Genomic DNA, 20,401 nt, shown 5'->3' on the forward strand with positions numbered 1-20,401 from the left:
GCACTATTGGGTGGCCGAATCTAGCCCCAAATGTGGAGAACAACAACAATTTGCATTTATATAGAGCCTTTAACGTAGTAAAATGTTCCAAGGCGCTTCACAGGAGTGTTACCAGACAAAATTTAACACCGAGCCTCATAAAAAGATATTAGGACAAGTGACCAAATGCTTGGTCAAAGAGGTAGGTTTTAAGGAGCATCTTAAAGGAGGAGGGAGAGGACATCGAAATTTATAGTGGTACATGAAATAAGAACAGAATGTATGACTTTAAAACCGAGACTAAATTATGTCCGTGTACCTTGATCTAATTACACCCCCTTCCAACCCCAATTAATTTGAAGACTATCCTTGGTCTTGAGTCAATGCCATGTGAGATTGACCATAAATATTTAAAAACAAGATTGTGTCTTGAATCCCCTTTTGACTTTCTTACTGCTTTATTCTGTTGTTTTAATTAATTGCTGACAAGAGTTTAGTTATGGATTGAGATTCCAGCTGTTATTGTTTGTAAATCATCAATTGTTATATGAAGTCTAATTCAAGAGCCTCAATCGGTGTTTCCAGAGTGTTAGGGCTCAATTACACATGGCAATCTGGATGGTTAATTTGCATAGCTTTAGTGGGCCAGGCTTGAACGGAGCTGTATGCAGTGCTTAAAAGTAGGCTCCTGAATAAAGGCCCGACTGAACACTGGGATGGATGGGCTGGGTTAAAGCTAAATGCAGACAGGGCAAGTTGCAGCACACAGCTGAAAAAATCCGCAATGATTGTGGCCCCAATCAGAAACCATTTCAATTTTTAAGTGAAGTCTCTCCAGTTTTTTTTTTACAGATTTAGATTGGGTGGAAGCTTTTCCCATGAATATATATCAAAAAATAATATTCATTCTCGGGATGTGGGCAAGGCCGGCATTTATTGCCCATTCCTACAGCCCTGTGAAGGTGGTGGTGAGCCGCTTTCTTGAACTGCTGTCATGGTTTGATACGGCAGAGTGGCTTGCTAGGCCGCTTCAGAGGACAGTCGAGAGTTTCGACCATGTTGGTGTGGGACTGGGGTCACAGATAGTGGCACAATGTAAATTACATGCAAATCAGAGTTGGGAAGGCTTTGTACCTAGATTTCCTCTAGTAGCACCTGGTGCAGATCAGGGGCAAACTGCCCCCAATAAAAATCTGATCGCTGAGTTGCTATTTAGGGGCTGTCAGGACTAAGGGACAGCATTGTCAAGATGGGTTCTTATGTTTGAATTTTTTGCTGCTTCTGTTTTCGTTGCAGAATCCTGTCATTGTTTTACACTTAGTAGTGGAAGCCATGTTCAGAACTGTGCCATCCCCACCTTTTGCCATATGGCTAGTTTGGAGGCAGGGGAAACAACTATAAAGGCCCCTAGAGAGCTGCTGAACCCGGACATCTCCTGAGCCCTGGATGCAGAGCAAAAAAGCCCCCCCCACCTCCCCGGTCATACAAGTTGCTCTATCCCGCCTTGAATAAAAAGCAAAGCCTCGTAGTCTAACCAGTGCCCATCTCCTGTTCCACCATCTATATTGCTTGCCGTCGCGGTGCTGCCCTCTTACTAGCTCGCTGCAAGGCAGACTGAGGCGGAGACTCCTGCTTGGGGTACCTCTGCCACCGCAACCTGGTACAGCAGTACCAAAACAATGACAGGGACAACACATTATGACAAATAAGAGAAGCAGAGAGACATACAAATGTTAGCTTCTGGCTGGCAAAAATGGATCTCAACACTTTAAAATACAAAAGTGTGACTGATCAATGAGCTCATAGAATCATAAAGCACAGGAGGCCATTCAGCCCATTGTGCCTGTGCCGGCTCTCTGAAAGAGCTACCAATTAGATCCACTCCCCTGCTCTTTCCCCACAGCCCTGCATAGGTTAATTGCTTCATTTCCATAACTTTGAAAGATGGAACAAACAGCACGACATTTTCCCATATAAGAGGGAAATAAAAATGCTGGGACAGAGACAGCTCAAGACATTGGTAAGAGCTGTACCTTTCTCATCCGGTCAACAAAAAAAATTATATAGCTCTTTCAACAAACTCCCTGAACTTACTCTGAATGAAAGTTACATTGACAAGTATTTAAGACTCATCACGAACTATGCAGTATTGATGTTGGGCCACCAGCAAATTCTAGACTCTCTGGTGTCTAGAAGGCTTGATAGGGTAGTTGCTGAGAGGATGTTTCCCCTGGCTAGTCTCAGGATAAAGGGTCGGCCATTTAGAACTGAGATGAGGAGGAATTTCTTCACTCAGAGGGTCGTGAATATTTGGAATTCTCTACAGTAGGGGGCTGAGGACACTCAGTCGTTGAGTATGTTCAAGACCGAGATCGATAGATTTTTTGGACTCTAAGGGAATCAAGGGATGTGGGGATCAGGAGGGAAAGTGGAGTTGAGGTCGAAGATCAGCCATGATCTTACTGAATGGTGCAGCAGGCTCGAGGGGGCGTATGGCCTACTCCTCCTATTTCTTATGTTCTTATATGTCTTCTGGGTAGAATTCTGCTTGTCTCACGCCAGAGTTAAAGGGTGGGCGACTGGTGGAACTACTGAGGAACAGCAGCCCATATTGTGCCGCTTCCAAGATCCCAGGTATTGCCAGCATTTCCTCTTCCCTTTGACCCCTGCCCAGTAGTGCTCCCTGTGCGCACCAACTTAGCAGCTGACAGGAAGTTTTCAGCGCTGAAGTTGCACTGTGATGTGCTGCACCCAAACTGCTCCTGGACGACAACAGGAGTGGGAAATTGGGGGCTGTATTCTTTAACTAACCACAGGCGATTCCGCGGGCACTTGTTACACAGAATATCACAGTTATCATTGACCAATGATTGCATTTCTTTTGCAGTAACGAAATTGGTATCAATATACAATCCTTCCTCAAGAACAATGAAGTGGTTCCACTCTCCATTAGTCACCAATATCTCTACGCAAATGTCGAGACTCAAGTTGCAATTGCAGCCGTCATTTTGGCTGGCGTCTACGCACTTCTTATATTTGAGGTAAATTCTTCCTGATAATCGACCGAGTAAAGCATTGCATTCTTTTGTATTCCGACATTAGAGCGTGTAAAATATAGCACAAAATGAACCTCAACTTAATAAAAATTCCATTCATAATAGAATTCCAATGTCCTAATTTAATCATATAACTGAATAAAGCCCCTGTTATAATGAAATGACTGCCCACTCATGGTGACAATTTGAGTATTAATCCTTCATCTTTAAGCCCATATAAAAAGCAGTGGATCATGCAGCTAACTGAATCTGGTTATAAAACATTTATGTCCATGATTTAGTGAATCTATGGTATTGTACCAGCTCAATCTGGAGAGCAGTGCATTATAGAAGAGCAGTGGGAAATATTTAAAACGGTGATCAATGGAGTTCAGAAGTACGTTCCGCCATAAAACAAGAACAAACGAGCCAATCAGGATAAGTAAAGAGATAAGGGGAAAATTGAAATTAAAGAAAAAGGCATACTCTAAGTACATAGATAATAAAGGAGAGGATGACAGAAGGGAATATAAAGAAGTTAGGAAAGAAGTAAAAAAAAAACAAGAAGGAAAGCAAAGAGGAATTACGAAATGAAATGACCAAAGAATATAAAAAGAAATAGTGAAGTATTCTACAGACACATAAATAATAATAGCAACAACAACAACAGTTTGCATTTATATAGCGCCTTTGATGTAGTAAAATATCCCAAGGCGCTTTACAGGATCAATTTTCAAACAAAATTTGACACCAAGCCCCATAAAGAGATATGAGGACAGGTAACCAAAAGCTTGGTCAAAGAGGTAGGTTTTAAGGAGCGTCTTAAAGGAGGAGAGAGAGGTAGAGAGATGAAGAAATTTAGGGAGGGAATTCCACAGTTTAGGGCCTAGGCAGCTGAAGGCACAGCCACCAATGGTGGAGCGATTAACATCGGGAATGTAGAGATTTTGGAGGGTTGTGGAGCTCGTGGAGGTTACTGAGATAGGGAAATTTAAGATCGGGATAGGGCCACTAAGGGATGCACAAGATTAACTAACAATTAATGACAGTGAAATGGTAGAAATATTGAATAGTTACTTTGCCTCAGTTTTTACTAGGGTGACTAACAAGGTGGACACGATGTTGGAAGAGATCAAAAAGGATATCAAGACATTTAAGATTGAGTAGAATGGGCCTATACTGTCTGGAGTTTAGAAGAATGAGAGGTGATCCCATTGAAACATATAAGATTCTGAGAGGGCTTGACAAGGTAGATGCTAAGAGGCTGTTCCCCTGGCTGGAGAGTCTAGAACTAGGGGGCATAGTCTTAGGATAAGGGGATGGCCATTTAGGACCGAGATGAGGAGAAATTTCTTCACTCAGAGGGTTGTGAATCTTTGGAATTCTCTACCCCAGAGGGCTGTGGATGCTCAGTCGTTGAGTATATTCAAGAATGAGAGCGATAGATTTTTGGACTCTAAGGGAATCAAGGGATTATGGGGATTGGGCCTGAAAGTGGAGTTGAGTTAGTAGTTCAGTCATGATCTTATTGAACGGCTGAGCAGGCTCGAGGGGCAGTATGGCCTATTTCTGCTCCTATTTCTTATGTTGTTATGTTCTTATGGAAAGGAGGGAGATAATTGATAAACTAGACAAACTTAGAGATGATACCTTTTGCCTGGATGGATTGCATCCACGCATAAGGAAAAGGCACTAGTGTGTATATATATCAAGGATATGAAAAAGGATATCAAGACATTTAAGATAAACTAAGCAAACTCAGAGACGATAAGATGGATTTTATCCGCGCATAAGAAAGTGGCACTAGTGTGTATGTATATATACGTGTATATGTATATTCATATATATTATAGCTGTCCGCCAGTCCTCTGGCACTATTCCCCTTTCTATTGAATTTTTATATACATATAAAAAAGTTCAATAGAAAGGGGAATGGTGCCAGAGGACTGGCAGACAACTCATGTTATTCTTATATTCAAAAAGGGAGATTGAATAAATCCAGGGAACTATAAACCAGTTAGCTTAACATTGGTGGTAGAATCTTTACTCAATGATGTAAGACAAAAACATCAAATAACTGAAAATATAATGAAGAATAGTCAGCACGGATTTCAAAAGGGAAAGTCATGTTTGACCAACCTTATTGAATTCTTTGAAGAAGTAACAAAAAAGTAGACAAGGCTAATGTAGCAGATATAATAATCATGGATTTTCAAAAGGCCTTTGAAAAGGTACCACATAGTCATGAATCTAGTAAGGTCAGAGCATGTAGAGTCAGGGGACAAATAGCAGAATGGATAGCGAACTGGCTTAAAAAAAACAAAAACAGAGTGTAGGGGTTATTCAGACTGGCGGAAGGTGGGAAATGTTGTTCCACAGGGATCGGTCCTGGGACCACTGTTGTTCACCATTTACATAAACGATTTGGACTCAGGAATCAGAAGTACAATTTCAAAATTTGCGGATGACACCAAATTGGGGGGAATAGTTAATACTGAGGAGGACTGCGACAAAATACAGGAAGATATTAACAAACTTGCAGAATGGTCGTGTAAATGGCAAATGAATTTCAATATAGGTAAGTGTGAGGTGTTGCATTTTGGTAGGAGGAGTAAGAAGTCCACCCACTCCTTGGAAAATAAGAGTCTAACTGGGGTAGAGGCGCAAAGGGATCTCAGGGTACAGAGTCACAAATCATTAAAAGTAGTGACGCAGGTTAACAAAGTCATAAAAAGTGCAAACAAAGCACTGGGGTTCATTTTTAGAGGAATAGAATTGAAAAGCAGAGAAGTTATGTTAAACTTATATAGAACCCTGGTTCGTCCACACTTGGAGTACTGTTCTCAGTTCTGGGCTCTATATTACAAAGAGGATATAGAAGCATTGGAGAAAGTGCAAAAAAGATTTACAAGGATGATACCAGCACTAAGAAGGTACAATTATCAGAAAAGACTAAACAGGCTGGGCTCTTTTCCCTAGAAAAGAGAAGATTGAGCGGTGATCTGATAGAGGTGTTTAAAATTATGAAGGGGTTCGATTGGGTAGACGAAGAGTGGATGTTTCCACTTGTGGGGAATCCAAACCGAGGAGCCATAAATACAAGATAGTCACTAATAAATCCAATAAGGAATTCAGGAGAAACTTTTTTACTCAGAATGGTGAGAATGTGGAACTTGCTACTACATTGAATGGTTGAGGCGAATAGCATTGATGCATTTAGTGGGAGGATAGATAAATACATGAGGGAGAAAGGAATAGAAGGATATATTAATAGGATGAGATTAAGTGAGGTGGATGGAGGCTCGTATGGAGCATGAACACTGGCATAGACCAGTTGGCCCGAATGGCCTGTTTCTGTGCTGTAAAATTCCTTGTGATTCTCCCGATTTTTATTTTCATTGAAGTCGTTGGAAATAAAAATTGGGAGAGATGTAAAACGGGCTGCAGACTCACTATCCCCTGTTTTACACTATTGCACAAAGATCTACTCCTCTGTGGTGTCCACTTTGACAATGCTGAATTGATTGGTCCACCTTTGCCTATCTGACTCCCAGATATTCCCAATTTCAAATATTTTTCTCCTAATTTTCATTGTCATGGACATGCAGTACAGAAACAATTACATCGTTGTGATATTTTTCTAAATAACAAAAAAGTACAATTACAAGTGAGACTGGCATACCTCATTAACCCAAAACTGTTATTTCTGGAGTGCACTGTTAATTACCAGGTTGGTGAAGTCTGGATGTGCTCCGGGTGAAGGATGCACATATCCTGTCTGTTCAGTTTCATGCAAAGTGTAATGTACTAGTTTTAAAATGGCTACAACCTGTTAACTGTACACCAGGGCACCTTGTAAGCTTACTAGATTCCCTTTCGTCCCCTTCATCTGTATCTGCTTGCAATTTTCCTTGCAAAGTGCAACAATCCTGCCAGATTTAGGAAGACTGCTTATTATCAGAGCTAAGTTGGTGTTCGCTCCTGGTGCAATGAAATTGCAGGAATTCTACAGATTTCTCAGCTCATAGGTGACCTAAAGGCGAAGGCTGGCACAGTGTGCGGTGTGGGAAATGGAAAAAAAACAAAATCACTGATACAATTTGAGGGGTTGGTGTTCTGTGATTGCTTGGGAGCTTTATTCTAAATTTAGGTCTGTGCTACATTGACCTGTAATTGCTTCGTGCTGAATGCCCAGAACAGATAAAATGTTCCCATCCTCGCCCTGTACAGGAGTCATCCTACAAAATGACGAAAAAATGCTTCCTTCTGCTGCATTTCGTTGGTTCTTCAAGGCACAATGCAAAAGGATTTTTTTTCGGGCAGTGTGCTGTTTTATTTCCACAATATTTGGTTTTCTTATCGTTTCATTTTGATCCCTCCTATCCAGAAAGTGTTGATTCATACGGGGTATTGTTCCATAAATCTTGCCCAAAAGGCATGGGTGAGACTGGACAGTGAGTGTCAGCAGGCTATTAGATCATGTGATGCATCACAGCCAATCATCTCTTCACTCAATGTCCACATACACACATTTTCCAACAAGGTTCACTGGACAGTAATCCGAGAGTGGGAGCTCAGGCTCATATTTTTGCCCTCTATAACAACGAGACATTGAGACCCATTATAGTACCACTAATGGAGTGTTCAGCTAACCTAGCACAAACTGAGGATGGAATTTGGAACCTTTCTGTCTGTATAAAGAAAGAACTTGCATTTATATAGTGTCTTCCACAACCCTAGTACACCCCAAAGTGCTTTACAGCCAATGAAGTACTTTTTAAAGTGGTGTCACTGTTTCAGCTAATTTGTGCACAGCAAGGTCCCACAAATAGCAATGTAATAATGATCAGATAATCTGCTTTAACGATGTAGGTTGAGGGATAAATACTGGCCAGGACACCAGTAAGAACTCCCCTACTCTTCTTCAAAATAGTGCCAACAGGATCTTTTACATCCTCCTGAGAGAGTAGATAGATCCTTGATTTTAAAGTCTCATCTGAAAGACAGCACCTCTGATAGCACAGTAGCCAGTACTGCACTGGAGTGTCAGCCTAGATTTTGCACATTAATTCTCTGGAGTGGGACTTGAACCCACAACCTTCATTGACTCAGAGGCAGGAGTGCTACTACTGAGCCATGGCTGACACATAATAATATGGCTTAGTTCCACACTGGACAGTACCTGTACCGACTGACCCATTGGGAAAACTTGAATGTACTACTGTCTTTACACCAGCCATCCTGAATTGTTGAAGTGCTTACAAGACATGTATAAAAGCATTTGCTCTTTGTCTGGTGTATTAGAGAATTGAGCTGTGTGATGTTGCATCTTTTTTATTATGACAGACAACAATGGCAGCTTCTTACAATGGGTAATGAGAATGTGAAGTACGAGTCACGACTCAGAACACCTTCCTTCAGTTGACAGCCTTTCTGCATCCTGCTGATTATCCTAAGTAGTCCATCATTGAACACACTGTGCACGAGTGAGCTGCATGAGTAATAATCTCAAAAAAAAAGTCTTTGTACAAAGACACTTGTTCAGTGGGGAAGAGTATCGTCTGCCAAAATATTTTCAAGTTAAAGCTGCGAGATCCTGATAATGTACAATCCTCAGAGCTAGATGTGGTGATCCCTCCAGATTTTCATATGCCTTGACAAAAGATATTCAACAGGCTGGATATTCTAAATGGAACTAACATGTTTGTAGAATCATTTCTTTTGACACTTGCTGCTTACGCATATTTTATACATATTTAATTCTTCATAAGACGATTAAAAATTAGCTGTGGATTTCCAGTTAAGAGTATCTTCATGTGGCATTTAGATGGGAATTATACCTCCTGATAAGCAATTGGAATAGTGTTCTGCTATTTCTTATCCCACCTTTTACCACATGCAAATATTGATTTAATTATTTAGCTGATGGTTCAAAGTCTGTCCTTGGAATTGTTGAAGCTTTTAAACCCCGATTTTAGCATTTGCTTATAGATTAAAAGCCTAATTCATGTTTATTTCATTCAAACCAGCAAGGAGTTCTGTAATCTACACCGTGCTTTGCAAAATGAGTTTCTGGTAGTAAGTACAGTTGTGCAGGTGATATGATCAAACGATACGTTCTATAATTACTCAATTACATTGATAAAAAATTTCCACCTTTATTTCAAATGTATTTTTCTCATTATTATTATGTTTTATTCCTTTCATAAGCAAAACATTAAAGGCTAGAAATTACTGTTAGTGATGAAAGCAGAGTGAATGCTTAACATGTTATAGGGACAGGAGTAGGTCATTCAGCGCCTCAAGCCTTTCAATTAGATCATGGCTGATCTGTATGTCAATTCCATTTACCCACCTTTGCTCCGTATCCCTTGATATCCTTACCGAACAAAAAATCTATCTTTCTCGTTCTTGAAAACTCCAATTGTCCCAGCATCCACAGCCTTTTGGGGGAGAGAATTCCAGATTTCTACTACCCTTTGTGTGAAAAAGTGCTTCCTGATTTCCCTCCTGAATGACCTAGCTCTAATTATAAGATTATGTCCCCTCATCCTTGATTCCCCCACCAGAGGAAATAGTTTCTCTGTATCTACCCTATCGAATCTTTTTAAAGATCTTGATCAGATCGCCCCTCAATCTTTTATACTCAATGGAATACAAGCCAAGTTGATGCAACCTGTCCTCATAATTTAACCCTCTAAGCCCCGGTATCATTCTGGTGAATCTGTGCTGCACCCTTCCCAAGGCCAATAAATCCTTCCTGAGATGTGGTGTCCAGAACTGAACGCAGTATTCCAGATGGGGTCTGACCAAGACTCTGTACAACTGAAGTGTACGAACATACGTACGAACATACGAATTAAGAGCAGGAGTAGGCTATTCGGCCCCTCGAGCCTGCTCTGCCATTTGATAAAATCATGGCTGATCTGATTGCGACCTCAACCCTACTTTCCCGTCTACCTACTATAACCTTTGACTCCCTTGTTAATCAGGAATCTATCTAACTCAGCCTTAAAAATATTCAATGACCCTGCCTCCACCGCTCCATGGGGAAGGGAGTTCCCCATAACTTCCTCCCCTTTGTGATCCAGCTTCCTTGAGATAAAGGGCCAATATTCCTTTAGCCTTTTTAATTACTTTATCTTCCTATGATCTTATGACATTCCATTGTCCGAGGCTTGAAAGGAGGTGTTAACCCATAAATGCCTCTGTTTAAAATAGTGGACAGAGAAATATTCACCCACTCTTATTGCTGACTGTAATTTCTAGTTTTAAATCCAAATGGACTACCTGTGGTATTCTAAGAGATTTTGTAACAGAATCACTTGAGCTTCCCTTTCTACACTTATATCAGAATGTCCTCAGGGGGTACCAGTCAGATTCTTTTTCAAATCAAAATCAATTGCATTGGTTGATCCACTAGAAAAGATTGTCCCAGTTGGAATGTATCCTTATTTTTCCTCAAGAACTGTTAAAATTCGCAGTCAGCGGACTGAGTATTACATTTGTCTTGAATACCTCAAGAACAGCATCATATTGCACAGCGCAAAACAATTTTGTTCAAGTTGCTTGTTTCGCTCCACTGAACCATTAGTGCAAGTTGATTCCAAATGCATGTCTGGTATAAGAACATAAGAACATAAGAAATAGGAGCAGGAATAGGCCAATCGGCCCTTCGAGCCTGCTCCGCCATTCAATAAGATCATGGCTGATCTGATCCCAACCTCAAATCTAAATTCATGTCCAATTTCCTGCCCACTCCCCGTAACCCCTAATTCCCTTTACTTCTAGGAAACTGTCTATTTCTGTTTTAAATTTATTCAATGATGTAGCTTCCACAGCTTCCTGGGGCAGCAAATTCCACAGACCTACTACCCTCTGAGTGAAGAAGTTTCCCCTCATCTCAGTTTTGAAAGAGCAGCCCCTTATTCTAAGATTATGCCAACCCTAAAGCATTGAAACATATAAGATTGTGAAGGGGCTTGATCGGGTGGATGTGGTAAGGATGTTCCCAAGGATGGGTGAAACCTAGTTCTAGTTTCACCCATCCTTGGGAACATCCTTACCACATCCACCCGATCAAGCCCCTTCACAATCTTATATGTTTCAATGCTTTAGGGTTGGCGTGGAAGAATTGTGCCCCTTTGCCAATGGCCTCACACATGGCAGGAAGGTTTAAAGGAACCATTTCTTAAATTGAAGAGGAAGGACAGTGATACTTGGATTCAAAGCTATGCTATGAGTGAGATACAATGTTTGAATTTATAGAAGTAGTGAATGACAATATTACTCAAGTTATACTGGACTGTAAGATGGAATGGACAGTGCAGGACAATTTTTTTAAAATTAAGTTTCCAGTTATGAATTTTCCCAACTCCCCCCCCCCCCCCCCTCCTTCCCAACTCCCCCCTCCCCCCCGACCTCCCACATTGCACCTCTTGCTACACCAGTTTGGCCACCCGGCCATTCAGGGATGATGTCAGGAATCACTTCTTCACACAAAGGCTAGTGGAAATCAGGAATTCTCACCCCCAAAAAGCTGCTGAGGCTAAGTCAATTGAAACATTCAAAACTGAGATAGATAGATTTTTGTTAAGTAAGGGTACTAAGGGATATGGAGCAAAGGCGGGTAATTGGAGTTGATGTACAGATCTGCCATGATCCAGTTGAATGACGGAACAGGCTCGAGGGGCTGAATGGTCTACTCCTGTTCCTATGTTCCGATGAATGTAATGCTTGTGTGTGCACCAAAGGCTGCATAGGCATCATTTCATGGAGCGCCAAAATCTTTATACAGTGTTCCTGCTTATTTCGAACATGCATCAAAACAATTTTGTTCAAGTTGCTTGTTTCGCTCCTCTGAACTATTAGCACAAGTTGATTCTAAATGCACCTCTGGTATGCTTTTGGGCTGGCGTGGCAGAATTGTGCCCGTGTGCCAAGGGAATGGCCTCACACAGGGCAGGAGTACTGTGGAAGGTTCAAGAAAATGTTTCTGCCTCAGGTAGACAGATCGGTGCATTTCCCTCAGCCACAACTTTATCTCATGAAAATTTAGTTAGTCTCGAGGATTGCGTTGAAACAAAGTCCAAACACCTTCAATCATTATTGGGGTAGGAATGTTGAACACGTGGCAGGAGTTATTCTAGTAAGAACATTTCACCAGTAGGCGGAAAATATGTATATCGAGCACCTTATCTTTTATGCATCTGTCCTGATGCCTGTACCTGATACCTCTAAGCCACGAAAATGGTACCCTGCATTTCCCAATCTAATTCAGAGGAGATGACAGATATGGTGGATGTGGGAAATATAGTGAATGTATACATGAACTTTCAGAAAGTCTTTGATAAGGTACCTTGCAGGATACTATTGGAGAGAATTGGCATTTTGATAAGGCTGAGAATTGGATTTAAAAACTGGTTAGAAGGAAAGAAACGGAGAATAGGAGTTAAGGGCAGTTTCTCCGAGTGGATGGAAATGGGAAGAGGTGTCCCACAGCTCTTCCAGGACTGCTTCTGTTCATTGTGTACAACAATAATTTGGAGATAGAGCTAAAGGGAGTGGTGTCCAAACTTGCAGACTGCACTAAGATAACGAGACCAAAGTTACAAGGGAGTATTGATAAGATGGTAGTATGGGCAAAAAGTAATGGTAAATGTGAGGTGGTACATTTTGGTGAAATAATAAAAGTAATGATAATGCTTTGAATGGAGGTGTTGTGGAAGAGCAGAGGGATTTGGGGATTCAGGTTCACAAGACATTATAAGCACCACCTCAAGTGGATAAGGCCATAAAAAAGCTAATGGAATACTAATTTTTATGGTAAGGGGTATATAAAAGTCAAGATGTAATAGTAAATCTAAACAAAATCTTAGTACGACCACAGTTGAAGTACTGTGTACAATTTTGGGCGCCACACGATATGAAGGATGTTGAGATCATAGAGAGGGTACAGTGCAGATTTACTAGGATGCTGCCTGATATGAAGAACTGGTCCAGCCGTAGGTCCTGAGCGGCAGTGGCAGTGTTAAAGGGGCCTGGAGTTTCCTGGGCTGCAATGACAAGGTGGACCCATTGGAATAATTTTTGTGCGCTCCACAGTGAATCGATCCTGCGGGTGAGGGGTTTTAAAATTTAAAAGGTCCTTCCACCATCTTTAGCAACGCTAGACACCTGTAGTACAACATCCAGCGTTGCTATGGTGGTATTGATGGGGATAACATGACTGATGACATTACATCATTACTGTCTTATTAGTAAACGCCTGTCCATACTTGGCCATTATCACGTCTGAGAAAAAGGAACTCTGATATAGCAGAAGTTGATAGGAATTTGGCATAACTGCACCCTGCCTGATTTCCTACCCCTAGCTGCCAATATCTGGAGGAAAGGCCTCAGAAAATCCAGCCCAGTGATTTTGGGAGACAAGGGAAGAAAATTGGGGAATGGGAGAAAACTAAGCACAAATTAAGTTAAACAAAACGTCAGACTCAAATGTCTTGTAAAAATGGAACAAAAATCAGGACCAACGGTTACTTAAAACAGAACATTCACATCATGGCTACCTGCAACACTTGTGAGTTAAGCAATCAACACCTCTCAGTGGTTTGTTTTGCTATGCAACCAGGCCTCAGCATGTATCTTCCACTTAATCATACTGACAGGACAGTGAATTTAAAGTATCTTTTGCTGTTTTAATAAAACGCTTACAATATGTTTCAGTAAAGCTCGATGAGAAATCTGTTGTCATTCCTCGTCTATTAGTTCTCCCGCTGAATGAAGGGGCCATAGGTCACTGTTGCCATAGGAATTAATTGCATGATCGCATGCGGCATCCTAAAATATTAGCTGCTTCTAGCATTTTGTAAACATTAATGCGTAGATGTTAGATTTAGATTTATTACCTGAGCTCATATTAATGCTGTTCCATCGCAGATAAAATTAATGGTTTGGTAGGTGGAACAGTTGACCACTTGAGGGCACTGCTTATTGTGGATTGGATTGTTGTGGATTGAAATAAATGGATTTCTAACTGGGCAACAGTAAGAGCTGATAATCAAAATGTTAAACTGTACCTTGGCCAAAGTATTTGTGCCAAAATGTGAAGCAGTTGCTTGTTAACACTCAAAGAGCTCAGAATGAATACAGGTTCGATCGCCGTTCTGCTCTGTTCCCAACCTAAGCCGTACTGAGCGGGGTTCTCGGTGCCTAGAATGCTGGACGGAAAATTAGAAGGGAGAGTCATGCTCGTGTTGTCTCTATCACTACCTGGCCGGCATAATAATAACGACTTGCACTTAGCAAAATGTTTCAAGGAGCTACACAATCAAGGGCAGGAAAGAATCTAACATGAAGCAGGAATTGAGGGAAGGAATGGGAATTGACCAAAGGTATGGTCAAAGGAGTGTTTTGAAGCTGGGGACAGATCTGGCAAGATGGATGAGTTTAGTGGGGAATTCCAGAGTGCATGGGTGTCATGGCTGAATGTTCTGCCATAGATGATGGAGTGTGACCCATGGTGCACCAGATATGGTAGAATGGAGTGTTTGAGCTGGAATGCAGGGCTGGCGGAGGTTGTGGATGTAAGGTGGAGTGAAGAGTGATTTGTAAATCAGGGACGAGAATTTTCATAATACTCTTGCATCAGGTGATGGTTTGGGAGAAGTATGGGTGCCACCCTTTCAGAATCAGACAATCTAGAGATGGCGGATAGTTTACCAGAAGAAAATAATTTCACAAGCAAAAAAAGAAATGCGAAGCATGTCAGTCAAATCCACTATTTTATATGTCAGGTTGGCTCAGTGGTTAGAACTCTCACTTCTGGGTCAGAAGGATGTGGGTTCAAGTCCCATTCCAGCTCAGAAATGAGGGATTGCTGCACTGTCGGAGATTGTGGTTCAGGTTTTTTTCCAACGCTTTGCTCATGTTCACGATCACGTCGCAGTTTCCGTATGAATTAAATGCTGAGATCCGTATGAATTAAATCCTGCATTTGTATTTTCCAAAACGTATGGTTTAACACCTAACCCAAAATTGCAGAATATAGCTTACTGGAGTATTGTGGATAGCCTGCCACATTCTGCCAGAAGACAGAATATAACACGACACCAGACCAATGCTTGGTCAGATTTATTTACAGGTGAAATAATATATAGAAACAAGAAGACATAGCAAGATTCTAATACGATATAAACCTACTGTTTAAAATAAAGAGGGCAACATTAGAAATCACTGAGTTTCTCAGGACTTTATGGTAGACAGTCTCGGAAGTACTTTAGTGTAATGACCCTTACAGAGCATCTGTTCCACTCTCCTTACAAAGGCTGGGCAAAATAGGAGACTAAAGATCATGAGAGGGTCTCTGGGTTATAAGGTGACTTCTTTGCTGTAAAAACAGACTTTTTCCCTTAACAGGCACACAGCTCAGTAAATAACACAATGATGGTTTGGAAAATGAGTCTCGTCTCAGTGACGCTCACACCTTCCCAATTGCCCTGGTCCTTGATACTTGATAAAAGAGGAAGTTACATTTTTCATCGTCCTCATTACCCCAGGACATATGTAAGTAACAGGTCAAATTGCTAGCATTATTTGACATACTAGTTCCAAACTATACCTTGATGTCACAGGTCATAGAATTAGTATATAAAATACCTCCTCTTTTAAAGAACCTATAAGTTGATTAATTGTGGATCAAAGCTTATTGGGGCTTTGAAACAGACAGTGGCTTCAGGTATCCATTTCAGTTTTCCCTGGAAGCACTTGGACCCCATCTGAGTCATAATGAGTTTAAGACCTCAGTATGGAATTGAGCACATACTATAGGCTGGCACTTCAGTGCAGTGCTGAGAGCATGCTACATTGTTGGAGGTGCAGTCTTTGGATGAAATGTTAAACCTAAGGTGCTGTCTTTCAGATATGTGCTCCCAGCAGGTGTGGCTCCACTTCTGTCACCAGCTGCAAAAGAGAGCTGAGCCTGATCCTGTCCTCACACAGACTTTACATAGAATGTACGGTACAGAAACAGGCCACTCGGCCCAACAGATCTATGCTGGTGTTTATGCTCCACACGAGCCTCCTCCCATCCTTCTCCATCTAACCCCTTCTATTCCCTTCTCCCTCATGTGTTTATCTAGCTTCCTTTTAAATGCACCTATGCTAGTCGCCTCAATTGCTCCTTGTGGTAGCGAGTTCCACATTCTAACCACTCTCTGGGTAAAGAAGTTTCTCCTGAATTTTCTATTAGATTTATTAGTGATTATCTTTTTTTATTGCCCCTAGTTCTGGTCTCCCCTGTAAGTGGAAACATCTTCTCTACGTCTATCCTATCAAACCCTTTCATAATCTTAAAGACCTCTATCAGCTCACCCCTCAGTCTTCTCTTTTCCACAGAAAAGAGCCCCAGCCTATTCAATCTTTCCTGATAACAGAACTGAGAGGTTATACCTATCAGCCTAGTAAATCTTTTTTGCACCTTTTCCAGTGCCTCTATATCCTTTTTATAATATGGAGACCAGAACTGTTCACAGTACTCCAAGTGTGGTCTAACCAAGGTTCTATATAAGTTTAACATAACTTCTCTGCTTTTCAATTCTATCCCTTTAAAAATGAATCCCAGTGCTTCGTTTGCTCTTTTCTTACAGCCTTATTAACCTGCGTCAATACTTTTAGTGATTTGTGCGTCTGTACCCCCAGATCACTCTGCTCCTCTACCCCATTTAGACTCTTATTTTCTAAGCAGTATGTGGCTTCCATTTTCTTCCTACCTAAATGTACCACCTCATACTTATCTATATTTGAAATTCATTTGCCAATTACACACCCGATTTACAAGTTTATTAGCATCTACCTATATTTTGTTGCAGTCCTCCTCAGTATTAACTATACCCCCAAATTGATGTCGTCCACAAATTTTGAAATTGTTCTTCCAATTCTTGAGTTCAAATTGTTTATGTAAATGGTGAATAAGAGTGGTCCCAGCACCGATCCTTGTGGAACATCACTTCCCACCTTTTGCCTGTCTGAGTAACTACCTTTAACCCCTACTCTCTGTTTTTTGTTTTGTAGCCAGCTTGTTATCCATTCTACTACTTGTCCCCTGACTCCACATGCCCTGACCTTAGTCATGAATCTACTATGTGGTACCTTATCAAAGGCCTTTTGAAAATCCATGTATATTACACCTACTGCATTACTCTTGTCTACCCTTTCTGTTACTCCTTCAAAGAATTCAATAAGGTTGCTCAAGCATAACATTAGAAGGAAAGATATAAAGACATTTAAGATAGAAAGTGGAGAGATAATTGATAAACTAAGCTTCCCTTTTGAAATCCATGCTGATTATTCTTTATTATATTTTTGGTTTCTAGATGTTTTTCGATTACATCTTTGGGTAAGGATTCCATTAACTTTCCTACCATATTACAAACTAATTGGTCTTTAATTTCCTGGGCTTGTTATATTTCCCTTTTTAAATATAGGAATCACATTAGCTGTCTGCCAGTCCCCTGGCACTATTCCCTTTTCGAATGAATTTTTATATATATGTAATAATGCCTCTGCGATCTCTTCCCTAACTTCTTTTAATATGCGCAGGTGCAATCCATCCGGGCCAAGGGTTTTATCCTCTCTATTTGATTCGTTTATCAATTATCTCTCCCCTTTCTATCTTAAATGTCTTTATATCTCTTCTTCTAATGTCATACCCACCATGTTAGCCTCCCTGGCAAATACTGAGGCAAAGTAATTATTTAATATTTCAGTCATTTTGCTGACATTACCTGTGAGTTTATCATGTGTATCCCTTAGTGTCCCTATCCCTATCCTGATTTTTCTTTATTTATATATCTGTAGAATACATTACTCTTTCTTTTTATATTCCTTGTTAATTTAATTTTGTAGTTTCTTTTTGCCTTCCTAATTGTTTTTTTGACTTCTTTTCTAACCTTTTTGTATTCCCCTTATCATCCTCTCCTTTATTATCTATGTACTTAATGTATGCCTTTTTCTTTAGTTTCAATTTTACCCTAATTTCTTTATTAATCCATGATGTGTCATTATTGGCTAGTTTGTTCTTGATTTTTAGTGGGATATATTTCTCCTGGACTCTATTGATTGCCATTTTAAATGTTTCCCGCTGCTGTTCTATTTCTTTGTTTGTCAGTAAATTTTTCCAGTTTATTTTCTCTAGTTCCAATCTCATCCCCCTTAAAAACAGCTTTTTTTCCGCAATGTATTGCTTTGGTCTTTGTCTTTCTTATGTCCTTCTCAATCTTTATCTTAAACCTTATTATGTTGTGATTGCTATTGCCTAGATGTTCCCCTACACTTTGTTCTCTTATCTGTTCTGGTTCATTTCCCACTATTAGATCCATCAGTGCTTCCTCTCTTGTTGGACATTTTACATACTGGGTAAGAAAGGAGTCCCGCACACATTGTAAACACTCCATTCCCTGTATCCCTTTACCTACCTCTTCTTGCCAGTTTATTTAGGGGCAGTTAAAATCTCCCATGATTATTGTTCTATGTCCTTTACTTATTTCACATATTTTCTTACATATTTTTTCCTCCACCTCCTTTCCACTATTAAGTGGTCTGTAGTATACCCCTATTAGCATGATCTTATCTTATTTCAATCCATATGGATTCAGTTTCTATCCTTCTGTTAGTTATGTCCCTTTTTTCTACTGTCATTATGTTATCCCTAATTAGTACAGCTATTCCACCCCCCTTTCTTTCTGATTATGTTATAGCCTGCAATATTTAGTTGCCAGTCCTGTTCTTTATGTAGCCATATTTCATTTATTCCTGCTACATCTGGTTCCTTGCTACGATTGTTGCCTCCAGTTCCCCTGTTTTATTTTGGACACTGTGTGCATTGCTGTACAGGCAGTTTAATTCATCTTTAATAGTTGTTCCTTTTACTTTATTTTTAACAGTCCTTTTATACTTCTGTTTTATAACTGTATTTGTTCCTTGACCATTTATGTTAACTTTATTCCTTACCCTGGTGTAACCTTTACACTCATCTCCTGTTTCTTTTATCTTTAAGCTTTTGTTATTGCTACCAGATCTCTCCCCCATCTTGCTAGTTTAAAGTCTTATCCGTCACCCTATTTATCCTTTCCCCTAGGACCCTGGTCCCATTCCGATACAGGTGGAGCCCATCCCAGCAGTACAGTTCCTTCTGGTCCCAGTACTGGTGCCAGTGTCCCATGAAATGGAACCCTTCCTTCTCACACTAGACTTTCAGCCATGCATTCACCTTTCTGATGTCTGTCCCTATGCCAATTAATACATGGCTCGGGTAATAATCCTGAGATTACCACCCGTGAGGTCCTGCTTTTTAATTTAGTTCCTAGTTTCTGATATTCCCTTAGCAGGACCTCCTCCTTGTTCTTCCTTATGTCATTGGTGCTGACATGGACCACGGCAATTGGATCCTCCCCCTCCCTTTCCAAGTTCCTCTCCAGTTGCTCAGAGATGTCCTTTACCCTTGCACCAGGTAGGCAACACACCCTCCTGGACTCTTAGTCATGAATGCAGAGGATGCGATCTATTTGCCTGATTATAGAATCTGCTATGACTACAACCTTTCTATTCTGATCCTTTCCCTTCCCCTTCCCCCCCCCCCCCCCCCCCACCCACTTGGACTGCCTCATGCTCCACGGTGCCAAGGTTAGCATTATGGACATCCTCCCTGCAGCCTTCATCCTTATCCTCACAGGTATGAAATACCTGGTACCTGTTGGATAGACCAGTGTTTGCGGCACCTCCTTCTCTACCTCTCTTAGGTTCCCAATTCCCTGCTGACTAACAGCCACACTCTCCCCTTCCTGCATCTGTACTTTCCTCTGAGGTGTGACTAAACTCTGGAGAAAACTATCTAGATATTCCTCTCCCTCCATTATCTGTCGGAGTGTCTCTGACTCGTACTCCAGCGCAAAGATTCTGAGCGGGAGTGTCTCAAGCCAGGGTCATTTATTGCAGATATGGCAACTGGGACAGTCTCACGGTCCACAAACTCCCACATATTACAGTCCCAACACAAAGCCTGTACTGCCATTTCTAGTTAGTTAGTTAGTTAGTATCAGTAGTTTATTTTTAGGACTAATAGAATCACTTGAGATCTAGATTATATTTAGTAGATGGATTTAGCTTGATTTCAAAATAATTAGTAATTACTTAGTCTTTTTTCATTTTTTTTTAATTTAAGTTTTAAAAATTGATAGATTAGTTTATAGGGATCAAGAACAGGAACCATGGCTGACTTTTTTCCCTTTTCTCCATAGTTATGAGGTGGTGTCGTTAGCTGACAAACAACTACCACTGCCCTGCTTCAGATTGGCTAACTCAATGAACCTGGGACTTTCCTGGTCTATGTG

General features: G+C 40.8%; 1 protein-coding gene across 1 annotated transcript in view; it reads left to right on the top strand.

The window, feature by feature from the left end:
- oca2 (oculocutaneous albinism II) overlaps nucleotides 1–20,401 on the top strand; it is a 386,742-nt gene that overhangs the window by 95,801 nt on the left and 270,540 nt on the right. Inside the window, exon 8 of the mRNA XM_067985374.1 lies at nucleotides 2,867–3,020. Coding sequence (XP_067841475.1) covers nucleotides 2,867–3,020 — 154 coding nt within the window. The remainder of the gene's footprint in view (nucleotides 1–2,866; nucleotides 3,021–20,401) is intronic.

Source organism: Heptranchias perlo, chromosome 6 (genome assembly GCF_035084215.1).
Source record: "Heptranchias perlo isolate sHepPer1 chromosome 6, sHepPer1.hap1, whole genome shotgun sequence".
Classification (NCBI taxonomy): domain Eukaryota; kingdom Metazoa; phylum Chordata; class Chondrichthyes; order Hexanchiformes; family Hexanchidae; genus Heptranchias; species Heptranchias perlo.